The 12,797-nt window shown below is 51.7% G+C and overlaps 1 protein-coding gene across 6 annotated transcripts in view; it reads left to right on the forward strand.

Annotated features, from left to right (window-relative positions):
* HRH2 (histamine receptor H2) overlaps positions 1-12,797 on the forward strand; it is a 54,565-nt gene that overhangs the window by 18,170 nt on the left and 23,598 nt on the right. For 4 of the 6 annotated variants that reach the window (XR_009407452.1, XM_059417390.1, XM_059417389.1 and 1 more), the window contains 2 exons: positions 3,469-3,588; positions 4,062-5,636. Coding sequence is in view for 5 of the 6 variants with exons in the window: in XM_059417390.1 (XP_059273373.1) it covers positions 4,561-5,636 (1,076 nt within the window). In the remaining variant the exon portion in view is untranslated. Of the gene's footprint in view, positions 1-3,468; positions 3,589-4,061; positions 5,641-7,314; positions 7,426-12,797 lie in introns of those variants that run through there. The other 2 variants (XM_059417392.1, XM_059417394.1) reach the window with 2 other exon arrangements.

The raw sequence follows: 12,797 nt of genomic DNA on the forward strand, positions 1-12,797 counted from the left end.
TGTTCTGGCTGCATCTGCAAGGGGCTGATGGCAGGTAAAGGTCAGAAGCCTCCCCAGGGGGCAGCGGGGAGTACTGCAGCCCTGAGCCAGTTCTCCAGAAGGTGCATTTTGAAAGGCTCTTAAGACAGAGATGAGAAGAGGAAGCAGTGGGACACGGGCAGCTGTGAGACACATCATCAGCCTACGAGATGGGGGAGGAAGGGGCTGAAGACTGTCTTAATGAATTTCATGTGATTTTTCATACAGAATGAGAGGTGAACAGCCAATTATCTAATCTTCATGGACAGTTGGATAAGATCTATTGTATATTGTGTTGTTTTTTCAACTTTTGTGTGTGAAAGTGTTCACCATAAGATGCTGGGGGAAATAGGCCCATTTTCACATATCCATTCAGATATTAACCAGACCCTTTGAATCCCAAGGTGGATACCCACATATTTCCAAGGTGGGGAAACCACATGCACAAACACACACACACGCACACACTCGCACTTCATGTACTCTGTATTTCTCTGTGTTACATAGACAACAGAAAATGTTGGCTGGGTGGATTGATGGATGGGTGTGTGGATGGGTGGATGAGTGGGTGGATGGATGGAGGGATGGATGGCTGGATGGTTGGACAGATGGGTGGGTGGGTAGATGGGTGGATGGACAGATGGATGGGTGGATGGGTGGACGGGTGGATGGGTGGATGGATGGGTGGATGGACAGACGGATGGACAGATGGATGGATGGATGGATGGGTGGAGTGGATGGATGGGTAGATGGACAGATGGATGGTTGGATGGGTGGGTGGATGGATGGATGGATGGATGGATGGATGAACAGATGGATGGGTGGGTGGGTGGATGGACAAATGGATGCATGGATGGATGGATGGATGGATGGACAGACAGATAGATGGGTGGAGGATGTGTAGATGGGTAGATGGGGGGATGGAGTGAGGTGGGCAAGATCCAGGCCTTGCGGGTAGGCAAACTAACCCTGGGAGCCATATTAACACTGCAAGGCAGCAGGTGCCAAAGCATAACTCGATACAAAGCACAGGGGAGAATACTTCTGCCTCCAGGCATTTGGGAAGGCTCTAGAGAGATCGAGGTGCTTGAGCAGGGCCTTGAAAGGAGAGTAGTTGAAGTGAACACAAGGAAGAGCAGGGCTGCAGGTGAGGGAGACAGCAAAGGCAGGAGTAAGAAGGTGTGATAGGTTTGGGGAAAGGCTGGGTTAACTGAATGGGGAAGTTAGGGGACAAGTACAGGGATGTTTGATGAGATCCAGCTGGAAGGATGGAGTGACATCTGATTGAGCATAGGCATTAAGGCAGGCTGACGGGATGTGAGCTGAATTTGAATCCAGGCTTTCTGGCCACTTACTAGTCCTGTGACATCACTTGGCCCCTCTGAGCTTCACTCTTTCAGACTTAAATGGGGCAATGATTTCTCTCACTCATGGGTTATTGTGAGGATAAAATGATATTTCTTTTAATATGTGATCTCACCATGCCCAGGGTGATCCCACAGTAAGGATGAACCATGATCTCTCAAGCCATCCCCTGCTGCTGGACACTCTGGTGGGTTCTTGCTTTTTGTTGCTTGCACACCTGCTGTCACAGATGACCTTCATACATTTAGCCTGGTAGAGGCTGTATGGCCACAGCGCAGGTTCTCAAAAGAAGGAGTGAGGTCTAAGTGACCTAGAGGGGTGTCTTTATACAATAAAGGAATTAGGGAAACAGAGTTGCTCGGTAATGTGGAGAGCGTGTGTACCTGTGAACACAGAGAAGCCCAGAGCAAGAAGGGAAGGCCTCCATCACACAAAACTGTCAGCAACAATCACCTCCTGAGCGTGTGTGACAGCCCAAACAGTCGGCCTTTCCCATTTCCCTCAGGATATTGGGTTTACTGCAATAAGCATGTCATGGCTCTGGAATTTTGAAAGGAAAGTTCGAGAAGGTGTTTTTATGTTATCGGTGATGATGAAAACAGTGACCGTGATCTTGTAGGGCTGTGGCCTCTGGGGCGGTCCCTCTACCCACAAGGTACAGCATGGAATGAGGCTCCATTTGAAAATTCCTGCCTTTACAAAAGGTCACCGGAAGCTCCAGGACCTGGGCTATAAAATAGAAACACGACAGAAGTGATTCTTTGAGATCCCATGAAAAAGGGACCGCCGCTGCTCTGTTCATCCCTGTGCCCCCAGCACCTAGAACAGCATTTGCCATGTGTTAAGTTCTGAAAGAAATACTGGCCAAAAAGAACAGAGGGAAGGAAGAGAAAGGAAGAAGGGAGGGGAGGATGGATTTTGAATTATGCGAGCGGCTGCTTCCTTCAGATTTGAAAATCCCAAACATTAACTAAAATATTGGTCCAGGGCCAAAATACCTACACCTGGCTGTTAAGAAACTCGGGGAAAAATTTGTTATCAGAAATAGGGATTCTCAAAAAAGATAGCCTCGCTGCTATCTCCTCCACAGTTAATTAAATGTACCAGGGAGAGCCATGCTGCTTGCGTTATTTATGTAATGAAAAGATCTTCTAAAAATAATACCCAGAGGCCCGGCTCGCAAAGCCTGGTGGCTGAACCAGCTGGAGCGGCAGAAGGTGACCAGGAGCCTTGATCCTTGCCCCAACGCTGTGGTTATGATTAAATGATGCTTCTCGTATTCAGGTTGCAAAACCGCTCCAGGCCAGAGCCTCAGAGAGGTTTAATTCATGTCACATGGCGATTAGCTTGCTTCTGAGAGGGATTCCACTGCCATCCTGATTTCTGCAGGCTCCCAGATCCCAGTAGATGGCCTGCGAGCTGCTCTCTGCAAAACCAGGATCAGCTTGCATGAAAGGGAGTCAGCAGGGCCTCTGTTTTTCATCCACTGGAATCATAGAATTTCACCAGGAGAAGAGGATCTTCTGGGACTTGACAAGAAGTATGGTGTGTGGGCAGCCTTTCTGTTGAAGTGAGGTTTGCGCTGGGACAAGTGGAAGGAGAGCAGGGAGGGCTGAGAGATGGGAAGGAGGCAAGAAGAGAAGAAGGAGCCAGAAAACGCCAAAATACTTGTGAGAGAGGCAAAATGGGATCAACGGTGGCCAGCCACCCCGTGGGCTGCCGGGCAGCCACTGGAGAGATCAAGTCAGTTCTGTGCGGGCTGACCGGCCACACACGCTGCTAAATAAGCAAAGGAAGATTGAGAGCGATGTTTAGAGCAGGTGTGGGCAGGGGGTGCCATTGGCAAACGATGAAAGCAGACTAAATCTGGCCCTCTGCCTGGTTTGGGGCAGCTCATGAGCTAAGAATGGCTTTTACATTTTTAAAGAGTTTGCAAATGGTTTTAAAGAGTTGGAAAAAATCAAAAGGCGAATCCTATTTTGCGACACGTGAAAACTATGTGAAATTCAAATTTTAGGGTCCATAGTAAAGTCTCATGGGAGCACAGACACACTCATTCATTGGCACATTGTCTCTCCATGGTAGGTGCTTTCAGGCGATGATGACAGAGCTGAGTAATTCCAGCCGAGACCTTGGGGGATGCAAAGCCGAAAACGTTTGCTACCTGGCTCTCTCCTGGGAAAGTTGGCCGGCTCCTGCTTTACGGTATGATGACGTTTTTGTGAAAACCAACAGCATCAGACACTGTTCTCAGTGCCTTATCAGAGAAAATTCATTGCATTTGCTTGTTTATTCACTCCTTTGATCATTTATCCATCAGATTCTTAATGCCTGCCTGTAGGGTCAGGCACTGGGAACCAGCAGTGAGCAAGCAGACACAGCCCCTATTCTTGTGTTTAAATTTGTGTCTATTTCTTTATTTCTCCTGTATAAATAGTCCCACCCCTCCAACCATATCTCGCAGAGTGACACAGTGGTCCAGACCCTTGCATCCTGGCTCCCTCTCTCCTCCTCATGTATCCTGGTTGCCTCAGTCCCTCCTAAGGAGAGGTATCCAGATTGGCCCTGTGCCCCCTGGTGTTTCATAGCAAGGTCAGGGTCTAGCAGGATTCCTCTCCAATTGGTCATGCTGTTGGTCTGGTTTCAAAGTGTTCAACGCTTGATGCTTGCATTTTCAGCTTCTGTTCACCAGTGGTCCTAAGAGGCAGATGCGGCTCCCCTTAACCCCTGGATCTTGGGTGGGAACGTCCACCAGCTATGGAGAAGGATGCGGCCACACCTCAACCTGATCCCTCCCGCATAAAACCAAAGCCACCTCCAGATACAGGCTCCAGTGCCTCCACCTCTATGCAGAACCTGGAGAGTAGAGACCTGCTCCAGTCCCTGGAGGAAGCTGGGTCTGCAGGCAGTGATTTGAGGACTGGAATTTGAACCAGAAACTTTCTCCTTTTGCTCTTCTTCGTCCATACTCATGCCCAATACCTCCCAGGAGACTGCTTTATTTATTTCTAGAAGAACAATATTGGGGCAGTCATTGTCACCTCCCCACGTCTGGACATTTTCTTTGGGCTCCATTGGGAGCCTAGAGCCCAGCAATTGATGTAATTGACACACTGGGAAGCTGGGCGAGAAGTGGCCAGGGGCTGTGGGTGGAGGACGGAGCCGGAGGGTCCCAGGATGGTACCTAACGGCACAGCCTCCTCCTTTTGTCTGGACTCTCCCCCGTGCAGGATCACTGTCAGCGTGGTCCTCACCATCCTCATCCTTATCACCATTGCCGGCAACGTGGTGGTCTGCCTGGCTGTGGGCCTGACCCGCCGGCTCCGCAGTCTGACCAACTGCTTCATTGTGTCTTTGGCTATCACCGATCTGCTCCTCGGCCTCCTGGTGCTGCCCTTCTCGGCCTTCTACCAGCTCTCCTGCCAGTGGAGCTTCGGCAAGGTCTTCTGCAATATCTACACCAGCTTGGACGTGATGCTCTGCACGGCCTCCATCCTCAACCTCTTCATGATCAGCCTCGACCGGTACTGCGCAGTCACGGACCCCCTGCGCTACCCTGTGCTGGTCACCCCTGTCCGGGTTGCTGTCTCTCTTGTCTTAATTTGGGTCATCTCCATCACCCTGTCCTTCCTGTCCATCCATCTGGGGTGGAACAGCGAGAATAAGAACAGCAGTTTCAATCACACCATCCCCAAGTGCAAAGTGCAGGTCAACTTGGTATATGGCTTGGTGGACGGGCTGGTCACCTTCTACCTACCGCTGCTGGTCATGTGCGTCACCTACTACCGCATCTTCAAGATTGCCCGGGATCAGGCCAAGCGGATCCATCACATGGGCTCCTGGAAGGTGGCCACCGTCGGGGAGCACAAAGCCACAGTGACACTGGCTGCTGTGATGGGAGCCTTCATCATCTGCTGGTTCCCCTACTTTACCGTGTTTGTTTACCGGGGGCTGATAGGGGATGATGCCATCAACGAGGCCATTGAAGCCGTTGTTCTGTGGCTGGGCTATGCCAACTCGGCGCTGAACCCTATCCTGTATGCCACACTGAACAGAGACTTCCGCACGGCATACCAGCAGCTGTTCCGCTGCAGGCCTGCGGGCCACGGGGTCCCGGAGACCAGCCGGAGGTTTGGCAGCTCTCAGCTGGCCAGGAGTCAAAGTCAAGAAGTCGTGCGGCAGGAAGAGAAGCCCCTGAGGCTCCAGGTGTGGAGTGGGACAGAGGTCACAGCCCCTCGGGGAGCCACAGACAGGTAACTGCCCTGAAGGTGTGTGGGTGCGGGACAAGTGCCCGGGGCGGGGGTCCCCAGCGATGACAACCGTGAAGGTGGTGGTTGTTCCGCAGATGCTGGTCAAACATTTTGTGCTGGAAAGTCTTTGTGAGCGCTCTGCAAACCTCATGTTCTTCCATCCTCCCAACGGCCTCCCCATCCCAAGGTAGAAGCTTTGACTTCTGTTTTTTAACGGACCACATTAAATCTCAGAGCATGTGGCCAGGGTCACACAGCAGGGACCTGGACAGAGAGCCCTGACTCCAGAACTTGTGGGCCCTTTATTCCTAGTGACGTTGCCTTTACAGTCGGGAGTCCTGAGTTTGAGGCCCAGCTCTGCCACTTGGTTAGTTGGCTGAGGTGTTCACCCACGCTCTCTGGGACAGCCCTGAAATGGCAAAGCACTACTGTCGCCGCCTGGGGAGTGACCACAAACCCAGCCTGGTCCATGTTCACTGAGCACTTATGAGGCACCTGCTCTTCCGCCAGAGCTGCTCGGGTCAGAGGAGAAAGGGGGCTGGCCTGACCGGGAAAGCAGAGCCTTGCAGGTGAGGCTAGGGCCTTGGACCTTGTACCATTGGTCTTAGGGGAAGATAGAAGGATTAGAAGCAAGGGTGGGGGTTAAGCCAGAAAGCTATGTGCTTTGGAAAGAGAGCTCTGGTTCCCCTGTAAAGACGTGGACCAGAAGGAGGAGACGGAGCCATCGGTGAAGGGGAATGTGCCCTGACCCATGAGAGAGAGAAGGGACTAGAGCAAAATCTAGGAGACTGTTAAGAAAAACAGGCTTGGCGATCCTTGGATGTTTGCGGTACAGGAGATGCAAGAGAGAGGAAGCCCCAGGATTCCTGGCTACCCAAGAGGTAGCCAGGCTGAAAAGAGAAATAGGATGGGAATGAGATGTAGATGCATGCATTAGTGGCAAAGCCAACACCGGGCATTAAGGGTGCCACTCAGAGACCTGAGTGGCTCCGAGGAAGGTCGCCCACAGCCTGGAGAGGACACTGCCCGGTCTGCAGGCACTCTAGCTGCAGAGATGGCTGAGCGAAAGGGTGCTGGTGGAATGCCTGGCATGCAGAAGTGCTCAGCAATTGTTGCTTTCCTTACTCTTCCCACAGACCATGCCTTTGCCTCCCCAAATGCAGGTAGTGTGCCCCCTTCCACCCACCCATCCATCCATCCATGCATCTGTCCAAGTCCATCCGTCCATCCATTCATTTGCAAACATTTCTCAACTTCCCACCACATGCTGGGAACTGTGCTGAGCCCCGGGGATGCAGAAATGACATTTTGGGTGATTTGTTCCGATGCACCGGCGTGGAAAGTCAGCTGCATAACCCTACTCTCAGCTCTCAGTTCTCCTACTCCCTGTGGTATGAGCCAGTCCCCGCCTGTCCATGGGGCTTCTGTTTCCTCATCTCATAGAGTGTGGGGTCTGTCCTCATCAGCCTGCCCTGCTCGCCTCCCAGGGTTGCCTGTTGCGCAGGCTCTACAGCCTCAGTGGGACACTTGTCTCCTCTTAGTAACTGAGCATCAGCCATGAGAAAAGCTTGGACGGATGCCGCAGCCCCACACTCTCTGGGTTCTGGTCCCTGTGGAGCATTGTGGGAGCAAAACTGTCCAGCCAGACCCCTGGGCCTCATGTCCCCTCTGGTCCTTGCAGCAGCCAGGTGTGGAGTGTCCTGCCATAGACTTGGGTCCCGGGGCCTCCACCCCTCCACTGCCAGCCTTCTGGAACAAGCCTCATTGCTCCTGCCTCCAGCCTCCTAACCTTGAGACTCTCCCTCTCAAATCCATCTTCCAAACCACCCAGCAATGTCTCTCCAAAATGGAGATCTGGAGCCTTCCACATCCGGCCCTGATGGGTAAGGCCCCCTCTGACCATGTCGTTCCCTATTCCCTCCCTCATTCAGGAAGCAGCCTCGAGCACGAAGATAAGTTAGATCACGAAGCAAATAAAGAACAAAGCACAGGGAGTAGACCCCGCTGAAGGCCGTTGACACGATTCATCCTAGTCATGTGTGGCGCTTCCCCACTGCTCTCACCTGTATGACCCATGGTAGAGAGGCTGCCTTCACCCCTAATCCCTAGGGAACTCTATTCAATAAGCACTTAGCAATGCCAGCCAGCGCTCCTCCGACACCCACTAGGGGCCCGCTGTACACGTTTGCCATTGTTTCCATGTACAGTCCCTCTGTGGGGCTCCCCTCCCCACCCTGGTGCTGGGTGCTAAGGGTGCAAAGGGAAACAAAGCAAGCTCCCCCCCACCCCACCCCACGCATCGGTCTCGCCACCTAGCTGCAGCCTGGTGCAGCACATCCCAAAGATTGAAGCCCTGTGTGCTGGGTGCCCAGAGGAGGCTGTGTGGGACCCAGGGAGTCCAGCTCTGGGAGCAGACCTCCCAGCAGAGCCTTAAAGGCAGATGGGAAAGACCTTTGTCATCCAGGGTGTCTCTGGACCCTTTGGACTTGTGATCTCATTTCACTTTCCCCACAACCCTATGCTTGTTTAATCTCCACTTCACAGCTGGGGAAACTGAGGCTCAGAAAAGAGAAGTAAATTACCCAAGTGACACAAGCTAGGGAGTCAGCTGAAGCCATGTTCTGAGCAACAATAGAAAGAGCAGCCCCTCCCCCCAACTGGCTGTCCCCTGGGTGCTGGGCACACTGTGGACCCGGAATGAACACCTCTTCTTCCGGTCTTCACAGCCACCCTGGGAGGAGGCTGTGAGGCTGAGGTCTGCCGAGAGGCTGTGCCTGCCTGGGTAACACACAGCAGCCACAGAACCAGGACACGCATGCTCTGGGTGGCCGTGGCCGTGGCCGTGGCTGTGCTCTGCCCTCCAGGCCCTGGAGACAGTGAGCAGAGGGGTTGGGCAGACCAGGGTGGTGAATCAGTTGGACGGGTGGGGGCCTGAGGGCTGAAGGAGGCCACAAAAGCCAGAGATTGATTTTCACACTGAGACTGCCAGGGCATCAAGTGGCCCTCTGTAAGGTTGTCTCCCCGCTTCCCTGATGACCGATAGCTGTGTCCTTTCTGCTTTCCGGCTGGGGACAAAACTCAGCCTTGACCTGACCGCAGGTCCTTATCACTGCTGGGGTCAGGGGAGGACAGGGGCGGGGGATGGTGGAGGTGTGCTCTGAGTACAGAAATCTGAAGGGCCTAACTGGGCTTGCCCTTGGGGCAGGGTGGGGCCCAGTCAGGGGCGAGGTGGCGCCAGCCAAGGGGAGACTCCAGAAGAGAGTGTGGCCCTTGGCACATGTCCGGCAGTGCACCCGCCTGGGCCCTGCTCAGTGACCTCCACTGCTCCTGCTGGATATCGGTCTGCGTTCATTTCCTAGGGCTGCTGTAATCCTTGGTGGCCGAAAAGAAGGCAGACAGATTGTCTCACAGTCTGGGAGGTCAGTGGTCTGAGATCAAGATGCTGGCAGCGCTGGTCGCTCCTGGGGCCTCAGGGAAGACTCCATTTCCGTGCCTTTCCCAGCTCCCAGGGCCGCCTGCTCCCCTTGGCTCATGAGCTCTCTCTCACATCTTGCCCCTCTTATTTCCTTTGTCACAGCTCCTTCTCCCATCCATAGTCAAATCTCCATCCACTCTCTTAGAAGGGCTCTTGTCACTATATTTAGGGACCACCAGGATGATCCAGGATCGCCTCCCTGAACATAACCAGATCTACTAGACTCCTTTTTATGCCAAAGAAGAAAATGTGCTCAGGTTCTAGCAATGAGAATGTGGACATCCCTGGGGACCGTGTTCAGCGACCCCAAGTCCCAGCGCCTCTTGTCGTTAGAAGCCCTACCCTCCTCCTGATCTGTTTCTTGCCAACATCCCCCGTCCCACACCCACCCTCCACCCACTTCTGTCACAGCCAGAACAGACCACCCAGAGCCCAGGATCCTCAAGCACTCAATAAGGATTTACTGTACGCCCATCAGGGGGCACAGCGGTGAGCGGATCAGAGGCTCTCCTCCCTGAGGGATGATAGTCTAGGACAATGGTTCCCAAAGTGTGGGCCCCAAGTCAGCTGCAGGCTTCCAGAAGCAAAGTTTGGCCAGCCTCGGACCACATAGCCTCAAACATGGCAAAGCAAGGATTCCAGCCCAAGCCTGTCTGACCCCAAAGCTTGGGGTCTTTCTATAGTAAAACACAGTCTGGACTCCACTGTCTGGACTTAAATGGAGTCCAGACTCAGTGGTAGTCCCATCGACACCAGGTGAGGGAACTAAGATCACTGGGAAGCAGGTGATCTATCCGAGGCCCAACATAAGCTCAGGAGGGGCTGGAGATAGACCCAGTACTTGGACCCATGCCCAGGGCCCTTGGGTCCTTTTCCCACCCGCTGGCTTGCTCTGGGTTATCTCCCAGGGCAGGGAGATAATATTCATAAGCGCCTAAAGTATCAGCAGCCTCTCGTGGGCATGGCACTTCCTCATTCCTGCAGAGTGTGTGGAGGCTGGAGCCGGAGTTCTGGAAAGACCCTGGGAGAAGAGGCAAGGTGCCCCCACCCCTCCAGCCAGCATTCCCCCAGAGGTCCCATGGCAGGGGTCCAACCGACCCCTCCTATCTGCTCTCCTGCCTTCTGCAGCTAGAAAGCGGGTTTCCACATGGAAGTGGGACCATGCGCTGTCCCTCCTGATGCTCTCGGAATAAAACACCAAGTTCTAATCCTGACCTCCCAGGAGGGAGGTCCCCTTGCCTCAGCCCAGACTGTCTAATTCCCCTTGATGCATTCTCTGTGTTTCAGGCCTGCACCCTCCCCCAGAGGGGTACGCTCCCCAAGGGCAGGCCCGTGCCTGTGCTGTTAACAGGATAGGCACACTAACACTGTTGAATGAATGCACAAGTGAATATCTAGTTTTAGTTCCCCAAAAGCCCTAAGAAGTACATAATACTGCCTCTACTTGAGATCAGGAAACCAAAACCCAGTGAGGGAAGTTCCAGCAACTAGCAGGAGCTCAGAAATCCCTGGTTCCCTTTCCTAATTCAGATGTCACAGTGGGCTTCCCTCCAGATAGTGGTGTCGGGGCAGGGCTCAGGACAAAATGCAACCGCAGGCTCTGAATCGGTCTTGGAGAGGGACGAGGCCCCTTCCTGGAACAGGACTGCAGCCCCTTCCCCTGGCTATGTTACCCACCAGCCCAGATAGGGGAGGTGACTTGGGCAAGGACACAGAAATTAAGCTTCTGAGTGGGGTGGGGGTCCACAGTTCTGACAACATGATGCTGGCCTTTAGGGCTCCACAGTTGGTCTGGCCAGAGGTTGGGGGCATAGGGGAGTGTGGGGCTGACGTCACTGGCTGCTCCAAGCTCAGGCTCTTCAGATGAACCCCGGAGCCCAGCACACACATTTCCTAAGAAGGAGTGCTGCTCAGGCGGGAAGTTCCCCATAGCTTACCTTGCTAAGAGCCCAGATTTGCTCTCCTGTATCATCCGGGTTCTAAAGTAGTCTAACCTTTTGCCACACTAGTTCCAACCTCTCTTAATGGCCTTCATGGTGCTCTTTGCAAAGGTGGCTGGAGCAGCTCACACCCAACAAAGGGTCTTGGCAGCACCACTGCACTCTAGAATCCCACTGGCTGCTTTGTCACCTCTTCCCTCTGTGCCCGGCCATCACAGCATAAAGGCTCTTGGGGTGTTCTCCTGTTTCCGGGGTGGAACTAGGGAGCACCAGTATGAGTCCTGCCCCACCACTGCTTAGGGGTTGGTGTGGGTTTATTTCTGGGCTCTCTATTCTGGATCCATTGATCTGTGTGTCTATTTTTATGCCAATGTCATACTATTTTGATTGCTATAGCTTAGCAGTGTAGTTTGAAATCAAAGGAGTGTCATACCTCCAGCCTTGTTTTCTTCCTCAAGATGGCTTTGGTTGGAGAAAGTCTTGTGGTTCCACACAAATTTGAGGATTCTTTCTTCTAGTTCTGTTAAAAAAGCCATTGGAATTCTGTTACAGATTGCATTGCATCTGTACCTTGCCTGGGGTAGTATGGACATTTTAACAATATTAATTCTATCTATCCATGAGCATGGACTATCTTTCCATCTATTTGTGTCTTCTTTACTTTCTTTTGTCAATGTTTTATAGTTTTCAGGGTACAGATCTTTCATCATCTTGCTTAAATTTATTCCTAGGTATTTTATTCTTTTTGAGGCAGTTGTTAGATTGTTTTGTTTACTTTTTTAGAAGATTTTATTTATTTATTTAAGAGAGAGAGGAGAGAGAGTGCATGCAAGTACGGGGAGGGGAAGAGGGAGAGGCAGAGAATCCCAAGCAGACACCACACTGAGCACGGAGCCCAGCTCAGGGATCCATCTCACCCCCCATGAGATCATGACCTGAGCTGAAACCAAGAGTGGGACACTTAACTGACGGAGCCACCCAGGCGCCCCTAAAGAGGCTGTTTTCTTAATTTTTCTTTCTGCTACTTCATTATTACTGTATAGAAATGTGACAGATTTTTGTATATTTATTTTCTATCCTGTGACTTTACTGAATTCATTTTTATCAGGTTTTTGGTGGAGTCTTAAAAGTTTTCTGTATAGTGTATCATGTCCTCTGCAAGAAGTGACAGTTTTACTCTTCCCTTCCAATTTGTATGCCTTTAATTTCTTCTATTCTTGCCAACTCCTCAGCTAGGACTTCCAATATGATGTTGAATAAAAATAGCAAGAGTGGGCATCCTTGTCTTGTTCCTGATCTTAAAGGAACAGCTTTCAGCTTTTTACTGTTGGGTAGGATGTAAGCTGTGGGTTTGTCATATATGGCCTTTAATATGTTGAGGTACGTTCTTCATATTCCCACTTTGTTGAGAGTTTTGGGTTTGTTTTTTTTAAATCATAAATGGATATTGAATTTTGTCACATGCTTTTTCTGCATCTATTGAGATGATCATATGATTTTTCTACCTTTTCTTGTTAAAGTGATGTATCCTCATTAATGATGATGAATCATGCTTCTTCCCTGGAATGAATAAATCCTACTTGATCATAGTGTACGGTTCTTTTAATGTATTATTGAATTGGATTTGCTAATATTTTGTTGGCAGTTTTTGCATCTATGTTTATCAAAGATATTGGCCTGTAATTGTGTGTGTGTGTGTGTGTGTGCGCACATGTGCGCATGCACTTTCAGTGTCCTGGTCTGGTTTTG

The sequence above is a fragment of the Mustela nigripes genome, chromosome 12 (assembly GCF_022355385.1).
Source record: "Mustela nigripes isolate SB6536 chromosome 12, MUSNIG.SB6536, whole genome shotgun sequence".
In the NCBI taxonomy this organism is placed as follows: domain Eukaryota; kingdom Metazoa; phylum Chordata; class Mammalia; order Carnivora; family Mustelidae; genus Mustela; species Mustela nigripes.